This window comes from Mustela putorius, unplaced genomic scaffold, assembly GCF_011764305.1.
Source record: "Mustela putorius furo isolate JIRA1106 unplaced genomic scaffold, ASM1176430v1.1 tig00000139_pilon_pilon_pilon, whole genome shotgun sequence".
In the NCBI taxonomy this organism is placed as follows: domain Eukaryota; kingdom Metazoa; phylum Chordata; class Mammalia; order Carnivora; family Mustelidae; genus Mustela; species Mustela putorius.
Window position 1 is genome coordinate 513,252 of NW_025421293.1, and position 21,351 is coordinate 534,602.

General features: G+C 57.2%; 2 protein-coding genes across 6 annotated transcripts in view; one reads left to right on the top strand and one right to left on the bottom strand.

Moving 5' to 3' along the window:
* The window catches only part of VKORC1L1 (vitamin K epoxide reductase complex subunit 1 like 1), a 68,707-nt gene extending 63,920 nt beyond the window's left edge, over positions 1-4,787 (top strand). The window contains exons 3-4 of one of the 2 annotated variants that reach the window (XM_045074894.1): positions 917-1,046; positions 2,958-4,787. In XM_045074894.1, coding sequence (XP_044930829.1) covers positions 917-1,046; positions 2,958-2,964 — 137 coding nt within the window. In that variant the 3' untranslated portion in view covers positions 2,965-4,787. Of the gene's footprint in view, positions 1-916 lie in introns of both variants that reach the window. The other variant, XM_045074893.1, reaches the window with a different exon arrangement.
* A 1,524-nt stretch (positions 4,788-6,311) lies between these two features.
* On the bottom strand, positions 6,312-18,881 carry GUSB (glucuronidase beta). Of its 4 annotated transcripts, none has more exons than XM_045074889.1 (12): positions 18,467-18,881; positions 16,935-17,120; positions 16,436-16,617; positions 16,114-16,256; positions 15,518-15,705; positions 14,999-15,151; positions 14,586-14,764; positions 14,291-14,437; positions 12,188-12,272; positions 10,395-10,571; positions 7,827-7,962; positions 6,312-6,586 (listed from the first exon to the last, which is right to left on the bottom strand). In XM_045074889.1, exons 1-12 carry the CDS (start codon positions 18,665-18,667, stop codon positions 6,417-6,419), a joined length of 1,947 nt encoding a protein of 648 aa, XP_044930824.1. In that variant the 5' UTR covers positions 18,668-18,881; the 3' UTR covers positions 6,312-6,416. The 4 variants fall into 4 exon arrangements, with proteins under 4 accessions (XP_044930824.1, XP_044930826.1, XP_044930825.1 ...); XM_045074891.1 differs by lacking the exon at positions 18,467-18,881 and adding an exon at positions 17,840-17,981; XM_045074890.1 differs by lacking the exon at positions 18,467-18,881 and adding an exon at positions 17,524-17,802.
* Between the last annotated feature and the right edge of the window lie 2,470 nt (positions 18,882-21,351).

The window sequence follows — 21,351 nt, forward strand, 5'->3', positions numbered from 1 at the left end:
CACAGGCAGCTTCTGGTTAGCAGGCAGTGGGGATTTCAGCCCCTTCATTAGCCTCTTCCAGCCTCCTACCACTGATCATTTCTTCCTGTTTCTGTTCTCCTTGTCTATTAGTTTTTGGGAGGGATGGTAGCTTAATACACCGCTGTCTCTTCTGTCCCACGTTCCCACGACCGTTGGCTGCAGGAAATGACAGAACAGAACACATGAAGATGTCAGACAGCATCAGAGAGCCCCAGTTCAGTGCACAGAACCGCCTTTTTTCTTGGTCTGGTTTGACCCACATGTGACCAACTGGCCAAACATGGCTTGTTACCTCCTAGCCCAAGCCCTTCTGAAATGTTTATTACAAGTTTTTCCTTCTTTAGCAGCATATTGGTACAATCATCTTTGTATGGTTTTTGAAAAATCTGACCTAAACATTAACAGATTTTTTAAAAACTTTGACCTAAACATGGGAAGCCAGGTTTTAAGCGCCCACAGATGGAAAGCCTGCAGTGCCAAGGCCAGGGGCAGCGTGTTCTGCTTGGGAGAGAAGTTGTGGTCCTCACGTTCCTTTCTCCGTTAGGGGTCGCAGCGACGGGGCTGCCGATTTCACAGGTGAGCTTCAGGCAGACTGTGGACTCGGAGCCTGCATGTGCTCTTGGCAGGGCTTAACTAAGGCCCGTTCACGGTCCAAGTAATGATACTTCGCCTAGAATGCTGACAAGTGAGAAACACTACGGCTGTAAGACTGGTGCTGTGTGCAGAGTCAGCCTGCAGAATCTCACCAGACCAGTCATTTTTGCTCCCCAATTCCATCACATGTTTCAGTAAAATCAGCATTCCAGCACTGCAGCAGGTCGCAGAAGCCTTGCTTTTGACTCCGAGACTTTCTCCGTCGTCAAGGCCTGACTGAGCCGTGTCTCTCCCCTTGCAGGCATGACCGCAAGCGCAGTGGCAGCTTTAGTCCTAATGACATCCTCCATCGTGTCTGTGGTGGGCTCCCTGTACCTGGCCTACATCCTGTACTTTGTGCTGAAGGAGTTCTGCCTCATCTGTGTCGTCACGTACGTGCTGAACTTCGTTCTTCTCATCATCAACTACAAGCGACTGGTCTACTTGAATGAGGCCTGGAAGCGGCAGCTGCAGCCTAAGCAGGACTGACCGCAGACAGACAAACTCCGAACTGGCCGCCGAGCCCCCTTTCCCATTAGGGTTCTTTTGCAGCAGTTTTGTTTTGTTTTGTTTTTTTAATTCTTCACAACAGACACTCTCCCTAAGAATCTCAAACTGATTTTTTAAAATCCTGTAAATTAGAAGGGGCCCTAGCTATTTTCTGTGTCAATCTTCATTTTGAATATGGATACAAAAAAAGAAAAGAAAAGAAAAAAGGATATGCCGAGCCAATCAAAGACAAGCTTTAACTTTACTTTGAAGATATTTCCGAAATAATAAAATATAGCCCTAGCCCCCTGCCCTTGATTGTAAAGTGAGCGACCATTGCTAGTAATTCTCTAACGTGTATAAATTCAATTTCAGGTATAACAAATGTGATCATGACATGAAAATATTTTAGAATAGATACTGTATTAAATATTGCCATGTTTACAATATGTAATATGTTTTTAGCCGATGGATTTAAACATGTAGATTCAACTAGAATCCATTTATGTGATATTTGTAAATAAAGGTAGAAATATTGGATCCATCCCTGCAGAACTTACTGTACAGTTTAGTTGAAGTGTAGCGATGAAGAATTGTCAGCCCAATGTTGACTGAAGAAATAGTGAAAATAGTAAGTCTGAACGGAGCATCTTGTGAGGAGTACTGACAGCAAAATCATAGGGTAGTTGGTTCCCTTTCATCTCCTTCCTTGGGAAGGAAGAAGCTAAATTTGGACATTCAAGTCAAGCTTGTGTCTAGTCATAAAACTGGATCAATTATAACCTTACAAAATGAGTCCTGTGACCAGACCTTCACATCCAAAGTCTTCAGGACACTAAAGATGGGGAAGTGGGTAGAATTCTTTGGAGAAAAGCTGGGAACATTGATATGGCATTTCTAGGTAAAGCCTCTTACGGTAGCTGAATTGTCCTGCAGAAGTTTTCCCTTCACATTGGTGCCAGCCAACCAAACAGTATTAGGACCTTGAAATAGAAGCCCCGTTGCTCCAGAGCAGGATCGCTCTTGGGTCACCCTGTGGTATTTCCCATTTCATCCTGCACTAATTGGATGTCTGACTTAATTGTTTTAGAGTCAGCATTAGATTGGTAAATCTTAGGGCTGACATGCTTCTCAGTTTGCTCCATTGGGAGTAGTGCAGGTAGAAACATCTGAAGGTGAAGTACACTAATGGTGTCACTGCTCTTTCTAGAAACTACGCAAATGCCTAGATTTTAAAGGTGATGCGAATAAACGCAAATGAAATTGGGACAGTATGCTTCTATGATTAACACCTTCTATCAGAATGTTAAAAGTGCCTTCTGTCTTAAACCTCAAACCAAATATTTTGTGTGTTGAACTTGGGCAGAAGTGTCCTTCCTTCCTCTTACCATGAAGTAGAAAACCTGCATTATTCTCTAGAAAGGTTCTGTATGATCATTTTATTCCTTAGATGGAGAAGTAGGAGCAGTGTTTTTGCTTCCAGTTAGTCTCATCGTTCTGTTAAAAACAGACCGGTAACTTTTGAGTGCTTTCATGAATGAGCCTTCTTTTTGAAGGGAGGGGACAGGTTCTGCTCTGTAACCCATAATATGTGGAGTCAGCAGCTGTTCAGCAGTTTCCGCCTAACTGTCCTAATTGATGCAGTGTATCTTTCTGGCCCAAGGCAGGTGTAACATCTGAATTGTAATGAACTTTCAACCAGTTTTACCCAGTTTTGTAAAAGCCGAACTCGGATTTCCAGGCTTGTGTTTTCCCATAAATGTGAATATTCCAATGCCTGTTTTATTATGTATGTATTGTTCTTGTTTCTGTAGTGAATGAACTCCAGAAAGCATTGAATTGGATGTCGGGTGTCTATGGAGAAACAAGTCCTAGCGCTGAAGACCTTGTCCAGTCATGATGTCCAGAGGTCATCTTTGTAGAGTGCTTCCAGTCCTGCCACACAGCTCACAGTCTGTCTTCTAAGCTAGAGTGGAAATGGTTAACAGTGAAGACTTCTGTGGTATATATAACACTGGTTGTCCTAAATAAGTTCCTCGTGTCCCAATTTAAAATGGTTTTTCATCATATTTTGTATCAATCAGCAGAGTATAGTTAAAGCTTGTCTTGATGCAGCATTCTTGCAAATGTCTTGAACTCTCATATGATAAAATGTAAAAATGTTCAGCCAGACCCTTCCAGGTTTTCCTTTGCTTTCCTAATAAGCCTTGGGGAAAACACCACTGTTTCAGTCGTACAAAAATTTCTGCGACGTTCCTGTGACCCCAGTAGAATTCATACCCTTTTTCTCACTGAGCGATGACGGTGTGCTGCCTCAAATAACAGCATCGTAATGCCAGCATCTCTGTAAGCAACAGGACCCCGATGGAAGCATTTAGGCTCCTTTCTCCATCCTCTCTCCCACCCAAAGGAGAAAACACCATGCTAGAAACTACAAGGCCTATTAGGACGATTTTAGACTCAATATTTAAAACACTGCAACATTACTAGCCACCAACACTTAAGAACAAATTTGGGCGGGTGGAGGGTGGGGATTGGATTTCTGGGCTTTGCAGTAATTCCACGCTTCTTGATTTAGGGAATCTGTCATAACAAATGAAGCCCCTTACTTACTTGGTAATCGTATCATTTGAAGAAATAAGAGAAACTGGGGTTAGATGACAAATTCTAGGCAATCTAGGTGGTTTGGAGGATTTCATTGTTTTTCACTGCAGCTAGGTGCTTTCCACGAAGGTAAACTGGTGAAATAACTCAGGTTTAACCAGCTGTGTGCCAGGAATTACTTCTACTTGATGTATGTCACCTCACTCTAAATCTGTTACTTTTAAAGATGTTGAAAGCATTGACTATTTTCATACAGAGATGAAGATCTGTCGTTTGGTACAAGAGATCTTTGGACCCTACTCAGTAGGATATAGGACCGAGACTCCAATGAAATTAAAACCATTTCTTGGGTTTACTTTGCTTGTATTTCATTTATAAGATTATCAGAAGTGCAGTTATCTTCAGTGACTACTTGTGAACTGCGATTGGAACCAGCACTTGACATGAGTGAAAGGTGACAAATCTTGTCTTGAAAATTCGTGTTAGACAAACGCCAACAAGAAATCCACTATCATTTTTGGTAACCTATTTGGGAAGGAATACCTAACATGCAACCTTTGTCCTCCTGTATTTTCCCCCAACGAGCAAGCATTGGTGGAACATTTCTATTCAGACATTTTAGGCAGCACTTATGATTCCTAATCTGTGAGAACTCTCCCCTTCAATAAAATAGGAGGGGCAGGGGTGGGAATCCAGGCTACTTGGTTAATTTTTTCCCCCACAAATGAGCCCAGAAAAGGTAAAATGTTTTGTTATAAAACTGTATTAAGCATGGCCTAAGTATTAGGTGTCTGATCTGTATAGTACGTTCCATCAAAAATATTTATTATTCATGCTTTAAGCTCCAGAACAAACACTCATTTAAAGTGGAGTTCACTGGGCAGACGTCCCCCTTTACTATAGATAGAAATATTCTTTATCAGAGATTTAGGACAGTTTTGCTAACTGGTTAAAAAAAAAAACATGTAAATATGTAAGAATGTTTATTTGTTGCACATAACTTTTTTGGTATAAAATAAATGTAGCCGTTACCCATGTTAGCTGTGCTGCCGTCCTTTTTATACTAGTGTTCTAGTCCAGACAAGGCGCTGGAACCCAGCTGGTCTTCCCATCAACACATCCTGAGGCTGACACTCTAACTTCCTTTCCACAGGTGTACTGACCTCTTTTTCCCTTAAATTATTTGTTATTTATGGAAGACACATGCAGAATTCTTAGTGATTCTGGTTACTGGAATCTGCGTGGGCTTGTGATGTAGGTGGCTGTCAGGAATGAATGAAAAAGGAGGTACTGCCCGGAGGCGAGGAAGCCCGCAGACGGCGCAGATGAGCTCTGGCCACGGCTGTGCATTGGCTCCCCCTGAAGGCGCCCCTCCGTCTCCCCGAAAGGCAACATCTGCAAGGATGAATCTGTTTAAAATGCGATTCGGCTGGATTTTACTGAATACGACAAAGGACCTGAGGACTTAGGATATGGAACTTACCCCTAACCTGGAAAACATTTAAGTGTGTCTGTTACGTTTCATTTTTTTAATGTTTCAAGAAGAGAATTCTGTCATTCCCAGACGTTACATGTAACCTGGAACTTGCGACCTTCAAGGAACTGAATGAGGTTCCGTGGTCCCAGGAAACGCGGGACCCCGAGAATCCCTAACTTCCTGTCTGAACCTACCACGCTCACGTTCCTTGAAAGTGGTCTGAAGAGGGCCACGAGAAGGAGGGGACATCACGGCCCGTCGTGGAGCTCGGAAAGGGCCACGAGAAGGAGGGGACATCACGGCCCGTCGTGGAGCTCGGAAAGGGGGGGTAAAAACGGGGATGTGCTGAGAAGCGAGGTACCACCCACGAGTGAGGGGCGAGTTCCGCACTGAGAACCACACTGGGTCACGGTCCCCATCTGACGGGACACCCACCGGAATCCTGTCGCAGAGCGCGGCGCTTTCGGCCGGGGTTGATCTGAAACCCGGGAGCGCTGTGCGGGACTCGGCGCCAGGCGGCCGGTGGACGAGGCGGGGCGTGATTCCAGAAGGAAGACCCAAGGCCGTCCCGCAGGCGCAGGGCAGGTGGCCTCACGCCGAGGCCCAGAGACCCGCCGGCCCAGCGGGTTGGAGAAGGTCCCGTCACGTTCGTCACGTTCGTCACGTTCGTCACGTTCGTCACGTTCGCTGGAGCCAGAGGGGGCGGGGCCGTGGGCCTTTGATCCCGCGTGTCCTCCTCCGTCCCGACCGGATGGTGGCGGAGGCCGGAGCCCTGTCCTGAGGAACGGGGAACCTCCCCGCTCCCTCCGGCCCGGGCTTCCTTCCGCTTGTCTGTCCGCTTCACGGGCGACGCGGGCGCGGCCCTGCTGCTCCCCGGGAGGAGCCTCCCCGCAGACGCGGGCGGCCCGAGGGCGGCGGGCCTGGTCCTGTGCGGGTGTGGAGGCGCCGCAGCCCGGCCTGGACGGAGCAAGCCCGACCCGGAAGAGAGTCGCCAGCGCTCTCCGGCGCGAGCGCTCGGGCGCTTCCTCAGGCTCGCACGGGGACTCCGCTCGGGGCCCGACGGCCGCCTCCACAGAGACAACTCGACTCACGTACAACAAAAGCCTTTATTTTCGCCGCCGGCCGGCGGGTCGTCACCGTCGAGGGCCGTCACCGGCGAGGTCGGCCGCGCACGGCCCGGGAGGCGCGGGCTTCAGACGTGGAACAGGCCGCTCTCCAGGCACTGCGCGCCGCCGGCGGCCGGGGGGCGCCGCGTGTCGTTGGCGAGCTGCCAGTACCGCTCCCGCAGCAGGAACGCCGCCGCCTTGGGCTGCCTCTGGCGGGTGAAGATCCCCTTTTTGTTCCCCATCACTCGCTGCGGGGCTGAAAACAAGGCAACGGCGTCTCAGGCGACTCGTGCGGGGCCACGCGGGAGCCCGCCCGGAGCCACGCGGGGCGCCAGCGCAAGCGCCCTGTCGCGGTTCAGGCCGCTCGGGAGGCGGCCTCGGAGGCGGCGGCGGCACCACCGCTGCCCCGACCCGCTCGGCTCCCCGCGGCGCTGCGTCTGCGTCTGCGTCTGCGCAGCCCGAGGGACGTCTCTTCCCTGGGAAACGGGCGTCCCCGCGGCTCACTGGCGGGGGCGGGGCGGCTCGGCAGCGGCCGTCGGGACGGGCCGTCGGGGGCTCCCGCTGCTCGTCGGGGCTCCCGCTGCTCGGGCCCAGCCGGGGAGGAGCCGAGCGGCGACAGGCTCCGGGCACGTCCCCTCGGGCCCCGCTGCGCGCAGCCTCTGCCGAACGGAAGGTCGGTCCGCGACAAGCCTGGTCTCGGATGGGTTCCCGGGCCGCCCGCGCCGCCGCGCGCACTTGCCGGCCTGCCAGAGCCAGGCAAGGAGCCATCAGAGCCACTGATCTCCTCTGCCGAACACGGAGAGGCTCACGTTCTCCTTCCTTTTCCTCTTGCCCCCCTTCTCCATTCCAGTTTTTAATGAAACTGTCCCCTTCCGCAGACTTGTCTTCCCCTATTGGGTGACGCGTTCTAACTCCCACCAGAGCCAAACCCTTCCTCACCTCCCCAGATGGCTGGGCTGCAGGCTGCAACACCCGGAGGCACAGGAGGAAACGGGGTCCCTTCGTTTGCGACTTAGCTGAAGGGGCCCTCCTGTCGCCCCACTTCAGAGCATGCGGACTTAGAGCCTCCACGTGCACAACACTGCGACGCCTGCTTGTGCTCGTGAAGCTGCCTCTTCCCGGGGAACGACGGAAAACACATGAAATACCCTGTTTCCCAGGCTCTGCACCCGACTCTGGAATAAGGGGTGCGTTCCACAGGGAAATCCAATACAAGGTCTGATACTTCCTCACCCTGTTGTGAACAGACTAAGGTTCAGCTGGTCATTTTTGCCTCAAGACAACAGGCTCTTCTGTTGGCTTCTTTTTTTTCTTACCATAAAATGATCTGCGAAGTAGGCAAGTGACTGCTGCTTGCTAAACACAACTTGCTTCTCCCAGGAAACTCTCATGTCGCCAGACCTAATGAGCGCTTCTTAGAACCAACTGCCCCGAACTAACAGGCCAACCGGATTGAATGAGAAACGGTCCATTCCTTAACCCCAACTGCCACTCACCCTGGTCAGTCATAAAGTCGGCAAAATTCCAGATGAGCTCTCCAACCACGTAGTTTTTGCGTTTCTCATCCAGAACCATGTGGTACTGCTGCAGCAGAGCCTTCTGGTACTCCTCACTGAACATCACAGGTGGATCCTGGAATTCAAGGCACAGGGAGAACGGAAGAGACGAACTGATGCAACTGTAAATGTTAGAAAAAATGAAGACCCACATGACGGTAACCAAAACACCCAACTTCCCAGCGGCTGTAGTGACTGCAGGACGTGCTGGTGCAGACACAGCCAGGGCGGAGGTAGCCCGGAGTAAAGACCAGGGATTTTTAGTAAAGAACCTGAGTTAGTAAGTGCTTCACTTATCAACAGAATTTGGTCTTTTCTTGCTCTTCCTCTAACATCTCTATTCACCGGTGTAGTCTGAAAGCTGAGCTACATGGAAAGTAAAAATAAGTCTTCACATGATAAATTTATTTATATTATTATTATTATTTTTGAATATTTTATTTGCCAGAGAGTAAGCACAAGTAGGGGGGACGGGCAGGCAGAGGGAGAAGCAGGCTCCCTGCTGACCAACGAGCCCAATGTGGGACTTGATCCCAGGACCCTGGGACCATGACCTGAGCCGAAGGCAGAGACTTAATGACTGACTCCCCCAAATAATAAATTTAAGCCTCAAGTTTTAACTAGCTGCCAGTGTATAACTGGAGAACCAGGGTGACTCACTGCCCTCAGGTCACATTCAGCTGGTCTGGTCCAGGTGAGTGGCTGCTACTCAGCACCCACCCATTCCACAAGTCACCACTTAGTGTCTGCTTCCCTGGCAGTTTTGGCCTCGAGGCGGGAAAGGCGGGAGCATCCCCACCCCTGCAGCTCGGCCCTCTGGCTCTAAGTGTAACGAGGGTCAACAGGAGAGAGTGGAGCCGAGGCTGGGACCCGGGGGGACGGTTAGCAGGGGGGCTGCGCGGCGCCCCACAAGGCTCCCCAGGAGACACTGGAGCTCCCACTACTCAATGACAAGGGTCCAACCAAGGCAGAGGGGGTGGGGGCTCATTCAGTGTTCTGTGGAGAGCGCCTCCGGGTGGTGTACTGAGACATAACAATGTTCAGATGCCTTCCTCCCATGGGAACCTGGGGGCACTGCAAGTTCAAGGTTCAAGGAGGCAGTGTCTCCCTCCTTTCTCAAGAGAACAAAACACTGTAGGCTCTGGCTTTCTGTTCCAATGAGAAGGATTAAAACGCTATATAGGACGCACTGATGTAGCGTCACGTTACTACAGAACCATGTTTTGTTCTGGTTCGAGCGAATGTGAGGGCAGGGCCACACTCAGGTTTTCTTACCAACACTGCCTGGCCTAACACTCGCCACGCGTGGCTAAATAAACCTAAGACTGAATTATAAATCAACTCGGCCAAACCGGTTGCACTGCAAAAAAATTCCATCCCGCAAACAGTCCCATCAGCGCTATATGCAGACTGAGCTGCTTAAACATTCCGAGTTCGTGACCTTTTCAGGACGAAGGGCTGGTACGAATATATATTGTTCTCGTAAGCTACTTCCCCTCGCCCACCTGTCTTCACAACGGCCTCCCGTGTAAGCAAGATGAGTGGAGAAATACAGTTGGGCGGGGAGCCTGCCCGACCCAGCAAGGATAAGCATATTGTGCGTCAACACGGAATCTGACATCTGTGACAGGTGAGTGTGAGGGGGCTGAGGGGGCTGGGGGCTGGCTGTGGCTCCAGAAATCACAGGAGAAAATCCCCGCAGGAGCATCTCATCTTTGGTGAGGAAATTTAATAAAAAAGCAGAGAAAGAGGGAGGGAAAACGCTAGTGATTAAACCTCGCTCCGAGAGTTCATTCATTTCCCTACTGAGTATTATTTAGCATCCTCCGAGTGCTGGAGGCTGCCGAGGGCTTGGGAAGCAACGGTAACTAGGAATCCGCCACTCTCTTGGAGCCTGCACTCTGGCCAAGGAGAGAGTCAAAGCAATAATGACGGTACGTGGTGACAAAGGCTGAGACAGAGCCCAAGCAGAGGGGACAGCTTGGACATCTCACCAAAGAGGGGACATCGGACCTGAGACCTGAACACAGAGTGGGAACCCAGGAGTCGGCGAATGTGGTGCTAACACGGGCGTCCCTGGAGAAGGGACAGCCCACACCAGAGCAGGAGCCGACCAGCACCGTGAGAACAGTCCAGTGGCCAAGAGCGAAGGCCGAGGAAGACGACGACCTGGGGGAGGACAGAGAGCGAAGGGCGCGACCGCTCTGGCCCGGGACTGGGACTTTAACGTGGAGGCCACGGGATGCCAAGGACGGGACCCCCAAGGTTTGGATTTGCTCAGGAGATGACTCGGGCAGTCACTGGGCAGCTCTCTGGGAACCCGGCCAGAAGGACCAAGCGAGGGAGGCAGAGGCCCGAGCCCTGGAGGACGGCGTGAGCCTGAAGAACCGCAGGGAGGTCATCAGCACCAGTGAGGGCTGGGAGAGGCGCAGCGTGCTGGCCTGGGGGAACGGCAGACACCTCTGTCCCGGAGAGGGAGGAGATAACGGAACACCCCTCACTGCTTACCTGGTGAAACCCTGGGATGGCCCCGGCTCCGTACTCGCTCTGGATTATGGGTTTCTGGTAAGTCCTGTACCAGTTCTCAAACTGCGTGGCCAGCTGCAGCGGAATCACCTCCAAGTGCCCGTAGTCATGATACCAAGAGTAGTAGCTATTCACACAGATGACGTCCACATACGGCGCCTAGGAGGAGAGCACGGCACCTGCTCAGAGACCAGAAGGCTGTAAAGAGCTCTAAGGCTCACAGCCTGGGGGGCGCTTCCAGCAGGGAGGTGGGAGGAGGAGCTCCCGTGTGTGGCAAATGTAGGCAGGAGTGACAATCAGGCAAGGCGCTGATTCTGCACGGGCGCTCCTGAGTCCCGCAGCTGGACTCGGGAGAGGCACAGAGGTGCCCCACCAGCCAGCCCCACTGCAGCCCAGGGCCCGTAGCATCGGATTTTGTTCCTCTCTCTGCAGCACTCCTGTTCCACCGGCCTTCCCTTACCTGGCCCTAGAGAAAAGTTCCCAACCAAAGGACAGACGCACTTTTTCCCCTCACAAAGACCTTGGTTAACCGTGCTGTTTGTGAGACGGTGGTATGGGCCGTGGGCTGGCCGGAGAACTCCCTCCTGGCCGGGAGCAGAAAGAACGGGCAGGACCGTCTCGCGTCCACACGGGGCGGTGCCCGGGACCGTGCGGCGAACACTAGGCAGCCAGTGTCCAGGCCCTCCTGTCACTTGAACCAACGCCCATCTCCAGAGCCTGCCCTGGACTGATGCAGTCTGACTTTCCCAGGTGACAGAGCCCCTTCCCAAGAGTGGTGGCAGACAGTGCCTGGTGGGGGAGGGAGGAGCTACTGGCATTTAGGGAACAGGATCGGTCCTGCCCAACAGGGTCACTTGAGAGCAGTTACAGTATGTATGTCACTGAAAGCAGCAGGCGGGACAAGGAAGCCTGTGGGAGACACATGCGCCCAGATGGCATATCCCCCCAGGAGTCTGGCGACCCTCGGAGGCTCAGGCACTGGCTGCCCTGTCCGCGCGGCAGACCAGAACAAGAAGAGATGCCACTTGGGCTCTGAGAACGTCCACACCTGCCTGTGCCACGCTGGGGTCTGCCAGTCTCTTGAAGGGGTGTTCCCGAGAGATGACGAGGGAAGCACCAGGGATACAAACCTCTCCCATCCGTGTTAAAATGAGAGCTCCCAATTTATATTCGTATGTTGCATTTTCTCCTCCGTTCTTTCCATGAGATGTTTGCTCCCTCTGCACTTCCCTCCTAAGTACTGGCCTTGAGTGCTCTCGTGAAGAAGCGTTTTCTTGCTCCCACGTCTTCCAGCTTCATGCAACGGCGCACGTCGTTTCCAAGGAGCTGCTGCCCACCAGTCATGTGGGAGCCCGGCTGTCCCTTCCATCCCAGCCTGCGGTGCCCAGACCAAGGTGACGACTGCAGTCGCTGAGGAACTTTCTAAAACTCAGAGCCGCCCCAGACGCAACAATCCGGAATCTCAGAATCCAGGCATCCCCCGTGGGAGTTCTGACAATGGGCCAGGTTTGAGAAACCCTGGACGGCGACAACTGTGGTGCTCACCAACTGAGCAGCATCAGATGCGGAGTCTGCACTGACAACAACCGAAAGCTGCCTGTGCCCTGCCTGCCTGGATTTGGAATCACTGCCCGGCAGGTCAGCAGCTGGCTCTCCCTCACCCGGACACCGTGAGGAAAGCACGTGGACCGGGTGCTCAGGGCTCTTCCCAGCAGCCCATGTTAGCAAGCACCAGAGATGGCGAGAGGACAGGGGGGGGGGCCCCCCAGGCTCACCCCCAGGTCTGCTTCATAGTTGGAGTTGGTCACAAAGGTCACGGGCCGGGAGGGGTCCAAGGCTTTGGTGTGAGCAATCAGCGTCCTGTCCACGGAGGGCAGAAGACACAGGCTCGTCAGTCCGGCAAGGACCCTGGACAGCCATCTCTCTCTCTCTCTCTCCATCCCATCTCCCAGCCAAAACCCTGCTCTCCTCCTGACCCTGAAGAGGACCTGAGGGGAGCAGACACGTCCTTCCAGCCTTAGATCACATTCCCCAGCATCTTTCTCCACCCCCAAGTCACCCCTCCCCAGAGAGAGGGCCGCCATCACAGGGGTGTGCAGGCACCCGAAGCTGGGACTTGGTGTGGCTAAAAGCTGCATTCCCAATCTCTGGAAAAGCTCTTGAAAACAAGAATGCGCGGGGTGAGGGACGCCTGGGGCCTCAGTCAGTGAAACGTCTGCCTTCGGCTCAGGTCGTGATCCCAGGGTCCTGGAATCGAGTCCCACATCAGCCTCCTTGCTCAGCGGGGAACCTGCTCTGCCCACTCTTGAGCTCAAGCTCTCTCTGACAAATAAATAAATAAAATCCTTAAAAAAAAAAAAGAAAAGGAGGAGGAGGAGGAAGAATGCGTGGGTGTAGACCGGGAGGGACACAAAGTCCACAAGGCAGGGGTCTGTGCCAGGAGGCAGGCTGTGCCCAGGGCCCTGGCTGGAGAACAGCCCCGGCCGTCCGCAGCTGGGTGGAGCAGTGGGAGCAGACACTTGCACAGGGAGACACTATGAATGGTGACAAGGGGCGGGAGGACCATGGCGGGGAGGCGCAGAGTTCTGGGAGGCAGTGACAGGGCACTTAACGGGCACGGGCGAGTCAGCCCAGACTCAGAAGAAACAACATTGATGCTGAGACGCATTCATCAGGGAGGGACCCTAAGAAAAGGCTTCCCAACAGAGGACCCAGCCTGTGGTCAGGGCTCAGCCCGGGGACCTGGCAGAGGCCACCCCAGTGCAGGTCACCCCATTCACAGCGTAAGCCTGCTTCTCTCTTCTCGTGGCTAGTGTCCTTCTCCTCGAAGCCCTCCCCACACTGCTCTTCTCTTTCAAGGGCTGTGGTTTCCCCAAGCCAGAACGCTATCCCTCACCTCGAGTCCCAGAGCCACACTCTGAAACAGCCTGTGTGTCACTGGGAAGCCTCGAAGCCTCACTGAGCTCCTCAGGCCCAGGCAGCCTTAGCCACAGCCCCCTGCCCTGGCCATCATGCACCTCCCCGAACAGCTGGTAGGAACCTCAGGCACCTATTCCCGGGCGCCTGCACTCCTTCCCGCTCCACAACAAACATCTGTCCCCCAACCCTGGCTCAGCACGGCCTGAGGCCCCAAGGCTCCGGGCTGTGTGTGCCGGGCAGTCCTTTGCCCAGGTGGACCTGCAGCTCAGAGCTGCGCATCTTCTACCCACAGCTCAGCTCACAGCGCTCCGTGACACTGGGACGGTCTGTGCTGCCCCCAGAAGCAAGTGACCCCCCCCTTGCAGGCTTAGTTACAGCTGTGACCGTGACCCTAAGAAAGACAAGGAACCAAGGAAGCCTCCCCGCAGGGCAGCAAACCGGGCGGTTGTTGCCAGCACTGCCCTCCGGGGGCTCTGTCCCGGCCATGCCTGGTGGGGGACGGAGGAGCTACTGGCACTTAGGGCAATGGTGTCACTTGAGAGCAGTCGGAGCGCGCACGTCACGGACAGGCCTGCGCAGGGTCATCTGCCGGGAAAACGCGGTCTTACAGAGCCGAACTGCACGGACAAGTGAACCCGAAGCAACACCCGGCGGTTTTCTGCACCTTCAACGTACACGAGCCTTCCCAGGAGTGGGGACAACGGAGACACCGAGACGGTGGAGACGGGGGTGGCTTGGAACTTCGCCTCGCGCGGCTCACGCCTCCGAAGCGCCGAGGGCGGACGCGGCACCTGCCCGGCGCCCCCCCCCCCCCCCCCCCCCCCCCCCCCCCCCGCACCCCTGTTCCCCATCCCCCCATCCCGCTGCCCGCATCCCCCCACCCCCACCGCACTGGCACCCCTCCCATCCCCCCCATCCGCGCTCTCAGCCCCGACCCGGCCCAGGGCGGCCGCACTCACTTGAAGTAGTAACCGGCGGGCGGCAGGAAGGAGGCGGGCTCGTTGGCCACGGACCACATGACCACCGCGGGGTGGTTCTTGTCCCTGCGCACCAGCTCCCCCATCACCTCCAGGTGGTGCTGCAGAGACCGGTTCCCGTAGCTCTGGCTGCGGCACACGGAGCGGCGCGGTCGGGGGGCGGGGCCTGGCGGGGCGGGGCGGGGCCTGGCGGGGCGGGGCGGGGCCTGGCGGGGCGGGGCGGGGCCTGGCGGGGCGGGGCGGGGCCTGGCGGGGCGGGGCCGGGGCAGGCACTCACGCCAGCACGATGCCCACGCCCGGGCTCTCGTCGATGACCACGATCCCGTAGCGGTCGCAGAGCTGCAGCACCTCCTCCGCGTAGGGGTAGTGGCTGGTGCGGAAGGCGTTGGCCCCGAGCCAGCGCAGCAGGTTGAAGTCCTTCACCAGCAGGGCCCAGTCAAAGCCCCTTCCCCGGATCTGGGGCAGAGCACGGCGGGGTGAGCCCGAACCCCGGCCCCGCGCACTGCTTTCTGAAGCCAGGCCGCCCAGGGGTCACCGCCTTAGCCCTCTGTGCAGCCCCAGCACAGCCCGTCGGGCAGCGGTTTCCAGCACTATGTTCAACTGCTCCGAGCCACCTCGACTGCTTCAGGGGGCCGTGGGGGCGGTGAGACAGGAAATGGCCCTCCGAGGGGTCCAGAGGCCACAACTCACATCTGCATCCTCGTGTTTGTTGACGCCATGGAAATAGAAAGGTTTCCCGTTGATGAGGAACTGGCGCTCTGTGACCTCGACAGTGCGAATCCCCACGGGGAGAGTGTAGAAGTCAGACACGGGCCCAGCTGCCGTCTGCGTGGTCACCCTCACCTGCCAGCGCGGACAAACCGGGTGTGGGGCTTCTGGCAGGCCTGAGCCCCACACAGCCCTCCCTTCAGCACGAAGGCCCCGCACATGCACCGCGGGGCCCACAAGCTGAGAGATGCGGAAATTCCCGACTTCTGCCACCAGCAAGGAGCAAACTTTCCTCACCCTGCCCCATGCCTGCTCTTCAAAGCCGGGCTCCTCACCAAGCGCTGAGACGGCCAGGCAGAGTACACTGCGATCCAACTGACTGGGACACTCAGGAGACCTGGTGTGCCTGACCGGACTACCTGTCCTGTACCCCCGCCCCACCACCGGGAGCCGCAGCTGCTGGGTGGGGGCAAAAGGCCTTCTGCAGCCCCAGGTCATTACCTCCAAAGAGTACAGGTAGGCGGGGTGCTCATGCATCAGGTAGGGCCACCAGAGGTGGGCATTGGGAACCTGCAGCTGACCGCGGCACCCTGTCCCCTGGGCCACGACTTTGCCTTCCTGGTCCAGAAGACGCACTTCCAACTGGAAGTGTTCACTGCCCTGCACGAAAATCTGGTAATCCACCAGCCCTGCAAGGGACAAGACAGATCGGACAAAAGAGGGGAAGGAAACAGCCTGGGTCATACAGAGGACAGTTCCCTGGGGCCACCACCCTGAGTCTCAGTCTGCAGGGAGGGCAGCACAGGGGGAAGAGACATGATTCTCCTGAACCCTGAGCTATCCACCCGGAGCTATGGTTTTAGGCAAGCCCCGCATCTCTTTGAGCTTCCTTTCCTCACAAAATGAGGTCAGACCAGCTGGGTGATTTCTGCTGCCCGTGCCTATTCTGACAGGCTGGGCCGCAGCTCCTCTTAGGTGGATGGGAAGCCTGCGGGTGAAGAGATGCTGGGAGAGCGTCTCCCCTGGAGGATCTTTCTATACAGGGAGCAGAGCCACTTGGGGCCTGGCCGAGGGAAGTTCCTGCTAGGAGCCCTTACCGGTGCCCTGGTCCACGCTGGTGGTGACGGTGATGTCATCGATGTAGGTGGTAGGTGTAGTGTAGAGAAGCACGGGCCGATGCAGTCCCGCGTAGTTGAAGAAGTCAAAGTTTGTGTTCTGCACAAAGTAACCCTTAGGGTACCTAGGATGGGAGAGAATGCCTAACTGCAGACTTGCTCTGGTCCTTCGACCTCAGCTGGAACATCTGCCTGGCCTCCCAGAGCCAAGGCCTCACCTCTGCCAAGACCACCCAGCCCCTAGTGGGAAGACCAATGGGCGGGGTGGGGAGTGGGATGGAGCGGGGAGCAGGGTGCTGCTCACTTGGAGGTATCCGTCCTGTGGAGGATGGTCCCTGGCGGCAGCGTGTGGGGGGTGAGTGTGTTGTTGATGGCAATGGTAATGCGGCAGGAGGACAGGGGCCCACTCTGGACCAGCTTGCTGATGTCAGCTTCGAAGGGGAGATGCCCCCCCTCATGCTCCACCACATGCACCCCATTCACCCACTGCAGACACAGGGAGATATGGGAGGGAGGAACAAGTCGGTCCTGCCATCTCCAGCACCCCCCCGCACGATGGGCAGTATGTGGGGCCTGAGGGCCCTGCCGACTGCCGCCTGACTCACAGAGGGAGGAACCAAGCTCCAGAACAGATCGGGCAACCCTCCCCTGACCCCCGCCACGAACCCCAGAGTAGGGCCTGAGCGTGCCCCCCATCCACCCCAGGGGGCAGGCTGTCAGGTGACCCCTGTGAATCAGGCAGCCCCAAGCTGCTCAGCAACTGCGCCTGACCGCTCGCCCTGCCTGATGCTGGTGGTACTGACCACAATGGCATAGTAGTGGGCACTGCCAATCCTCAGCACCACCCTCGTGCCCAGGTCCTGGGTCCATCGCTGGGGCAGGGTCACCTCCCGCTCATACCACACCCAGCCGACAAAGCTGCGCAGCTGCCTATCCTGGCCCACATCGTTGAAGCTGGAGGGAACCGGCATGTCCAGTGTGGGGCCCGACTGAGGAGAGAAGGGCTGGGGTTAGGTCCAGAGCACCTTGGACTCTAAGACCAGGACCCAGGCAGCCCCCTTCCCTAGAGGCCAGTTCCTCCCACAAGCCTGCCTGCAGGAAGAAAGCTGGACAAGATGACTTCTCCCAGGCCCTGGGATTCCAGGCCGTCCTGTCATTGTCATTCTTCCTCTTTTTTTTTTTTTTTTTTTAAGATTTTATTTATTTGAGAGAAAGAGTGAGAGAGATCACGAGCAGGGGGGAGGGGTAGAGGAAGAAGCAAACTCCCTGCTGAGCAGGGAGCCTGATGTGAGACTCCATCCTGGGATGCTGGGATCATGACCTGAGCCAAAGGCAAGCGCTTAACGGACGCAGCCACCCAGGCGCCCCACCACTGTCCTTCTCTGCCAGCACCTGACTGATGCCTTTCCTGGAGTTCATTTAAGCGGATGCTGGTCGCTCAGACACGTAATGGACAGTGTGCCCCGAACCTACAAGGCCGCTGTAGGTGCCAGGAATTAAACGAGGCCTCCGCAGGCAGGTGGTCAGCTCTGTGAAGAGTCTGGAGGGTGGCGGGAACTATCGTGGGGTCAGGGAAGGCCTTCTGGGGCCCACGGGATACTGCGTGAGGGCCAGTTGGCCCAGCTGGGTGAACCTGAACCTGGCAGGGAACCCCCTGATCCCCTCGGGCACAAGGCCAGGCACGAAGGAAACAGACAGCTCAGTGGGCCTGGAAGCAGCCTGGGGAAGAGCGTCCGCGATTTCCAGAGACTCAATGAGCAGTGGCTGGACGGGTGTGGGACTTGGGGACAAACGTCTGCGGGGCTGGTGGGCCAGGCTGGGGGAGGGGCAGGCTGTGCACCGGGGTGAGCCGGCCGCAAGCCTGCCGGGGACAAGCGGACCCTAAGAGGAAGACGGTCAACTGACCGCCCGCGGGAGGAAGGCGGGGGGCAGGGACCGCTCTGCAGGGGAAGCTCGCAGTGCGCGCGCCGGCCCCGGCCCCCGGTCTTCCTCCCCGTGAACGCCGAGCGGACGGCGGAAGGGGGTCTCGGAGAGACGCGCGCCCGGGAGCGCGAAGGCCGACTGCGCCCCCAAAGTCGGACGGGAGGCCTGGGGGGGTCCCCGGCTGGGCGGGGGTCGAGCCCCGTCCTCTCTCCGAACCCCGCGATGGCTCCTCCGCGCCGCAGCGGGGCTGGGGACCCGGGAGGGCTCCAGCTCGGGGCCCGGCCGCGGCGCCTGTCCCAGCGGGCCGGGTCGCGCAGGGGCCGCCCCCGCCCGGCAGGCCGCCGCCCGCCCGCGGCCCCCCAGCCCGCCCTTCGCGCAGCTCCGCCGGCCGCCCCCGCCCGCGGGCCCGCACCTCGCGCAGCGGCGACCGGTACCACCGCTGCTCGAAGCCGCGCTGCCGGTTCTCGGAGAAGTCGGCGCGGAAGCTCCAGAGGCCGTGCAGCTCCTTGCGCTCCCGCGACGGGCTCTCCCGCGGGTACAGCATCCCGCCCCGCAGCGCCAGCCCGCAGGCCCAGAGCAGCGGGCCGAGCGCCGCCCAGGCCGCCGGGTGCATGCCTGCCTCCGGCCGCTCGCTCGCAGGCGACTGCGGCCGCGCCGCGCTCCGAGCCGCGCGGGAGGGGCCGGGAGGGGCGGGAGGGGCCGGGAGGGGGCCGGGGCGCGGCCACGTGACCCGCCGTCCGCGCCATCTTGGTGGAAGGCGGCTGCGGGGGCGGAGGAGCGCGAGGCCGGAAGGTCCCCCGGGGAATGCGCTCCCCGCTGCCCCGCGGCGACGGCGGGGAGGGCCCGCGCGGGGCCCGAACCATCTCCGGTTCCCCCGCCGCCCGCGTCCCGCCCCAGCTCCGGAAGGCAGCGACGTCCCTGGCCAGGGGTCCGCCGGCCCCCCCCGGCTGGGGCGTCTGGGGCCGCGGGCCAGCGGGAGACCCAGGGCCGGACGCCTCGTGAGCCCAGGCAAAGCCTCGGCCGTGCCTGGCGGTGCCCCCGCCGCGGCCGTAGCTTGGCCCTGGGCCTCCCCCTACGGCCGCCTTAATGAGGTTCTGGAATAGAGGTGGGGTGAGGGGCCGAGCCCATGGTCATCCCGAAGTGGCTTTGGCGCAAAAAGGTGGTTTTACTAGAGCTTGGGGACAGGACCCGGGGGCAGCAAGGGAGCCGCGCCGGGGTCCCCAGGGGTGACGCATGCTGCGCTTGGCAGTCGGGGGAGCAAAAGGCAAAGGGAGATTTTCAGAACTTCCCTGCGCTGAAGAGGCCGGGGACACGCCCGAGGCCTTGCCGTGGTCACGTTCCCGTGGTTTTCCCTCCACCGACGCATCCGCGTGAACTTCCACCGGATCCCCCCCAGCGAACGGGAGGGGCGGGGGCAGCGGGGCGGGGAGGGGCGGGGGCAGCGGGGCGGGGAGGGGCGGGGGCAGCGGGGCGGGGTGCCGGCCGGGGCGGGGTGCCGGCCCGCGCGCTGTCCTCAGCCAGCCTTCTGCCCCCTCATGGCTGCGGCCCAGGCCTCCAAGCGGGGCCCCACGCTCCCCTTTGACAGGCGGGGGCCGCAAAGAGAGAAGCAAGTGGTGGGGGAACAGAAGGCTCCCTGAGGACGGGCGGGGGCTGACACCCCTCAACACCCCGCCGTGGGACAGTGACGCTGAGGACGGGCAGGGGCTGACACCCCACAACACCCCGCCCTGGGACACAGTGACGCTGAGGACGGGTGGGGGCTGACACCCCTCAACACCCCGCCCTGGGACACAGTGACACTGAGGACGGGCGGGGGCTGACACCCCACAACACCCCGCCCTGGGACACAGTGACGCTGAGGACGGGCGGGGGCTGACACCCCTCAACACCCCGCCGTGGGACACCGTGGTGTTCCTGACGCGCCCCTGGCTGCCCTAAAGGAAAAGCAGTTCACATACAGAGGTTCCAATCCTGCACGTCACGAGTCTCCCTCAGTTTACAGCAGCTGGAGCACTGGGCAAGAACAGCGTCTCCGCGGCCAGCCGGCCTTCCAGGAGGGAGTGTAGACACGAGTAAATGTCCTTAGAACCCGCGGCCGGTTGACAGACACTTGAAGCTCTTGAAGCTGAGGGGCTTTAAATTTAGGTGAGGTTCAGAGGGGCGGACGGGGACAGGACCCATGGGCAGAAGGAGCAGCCGCACGGGCGTTCTGAGGGGAGGCCGATTCACTGCGGGGTTGGGGGAGATAAGGAAAGGGAAGTTTCAAAAGGATTTTCACGTGTTAAAGACGCATAGGATACCAGAGGCCTTGCCACTGTCCCGTTAGGGTGGTTTTCCCTCCAGCAAGGCAGTAACAGTAGGACAGCTGGGAGTTTCCGGAGGAGCACTACACCCTGCCGCGTCCAGTGTCGGTCAGTGGGCCGTCGGCCACAGGTCATAAGGACATTTTCCTGGATCTACATTTTCCTCCGGTAGCTGCGGTATTGCTAGACATGCCTTGTTCCTGTAGATTGCTAACACACCTGTTAACGGGGGCAGGCACCTGTCTTGCAGGATTGTGATGTATACAAGTTTACTCCTTGCTTTTCCTGTCCTTAGCTTTAGGGCAGCCAGGAGTGTGCAAGGAACGTCACACATATCCCATCTGGGTTGGGGGGGAAGGTTGGGGGGTGTCAGCTTCTGCTGTGTCCTCAGTTTGCCTTTTGTTTCCTCATCAAAACAGGCCAAGTGTAATGTTCCTCCCAGATATCGTACTGTTAATGCCTTTCCTCCAGAAAAAGTCAACTCTGCTAATACCTCTATTTCAGACTTCTGGCCTCCAGATCCGTGAGATAATAAATTTCTGTTGTTTTAAGTCAAGGAAAGAAGGAAGGAAGAAATGAAGGGAGGGAGGGTAGGGAAAGGAAGAAATAAAATAATAAAATAAAACCTTTCTAAGAGAAGCCCTCACCTTCCACCACCAAATCTACCCACCCCCTTGCAACTACCCCCACATTCTCTGCCTGCGTCCCTATTACCCTAGATGAATTGTCCCTGTTCCCCTCAAAGTCCAGCCCCTCCGTGTGGGCTCAGAATCCCGTCTCTTCGTGCCTGCTCAAGGACCTCCTCTCAGTGACCCCTCCCAGGCGTCTTGACATTGACAGTGTCTGTCCTGCTTCTGGACAGCAGTCAAACATGTTCTAGATCTCCTATCATGAAAAGTGTTCTTCCTTGATCCTGAGGTCCTCTCCATAGCAAAATTCATCAGAAGGATTTTCTGTGCTCAATGTCGCCAGATTTTTCCATTCTCTTTACCCT

What these genes read in the sequence shown, in the direction of transcription:
- GUSB (XM_045074889.1), bottom strand. Translation starts at nt 18,667, where the DNA reads ATGCACCCGGCGGCCTGGGCGGCGCTCGGCCCGCTGCTCTGGGCCTGC. An exon ending in CCTACCTGTACTCTTTGGAG is followed by an intron (nt 15,152 to 15,517) that starts GTAATGACCTGG and finishes CCGCGCTGGCAG; the next exon opens with GTGAGGGTGACCACGCAGAC. An exon ending in CCCGCCGGTTACTACTTCAA is followed by an intron (nt 12,273 to 14,290) that starts GTGAGTGCGGCC and finishes CTCCGTGGACAG; the next exon opens with GACGCTGATTGCTCACACCA.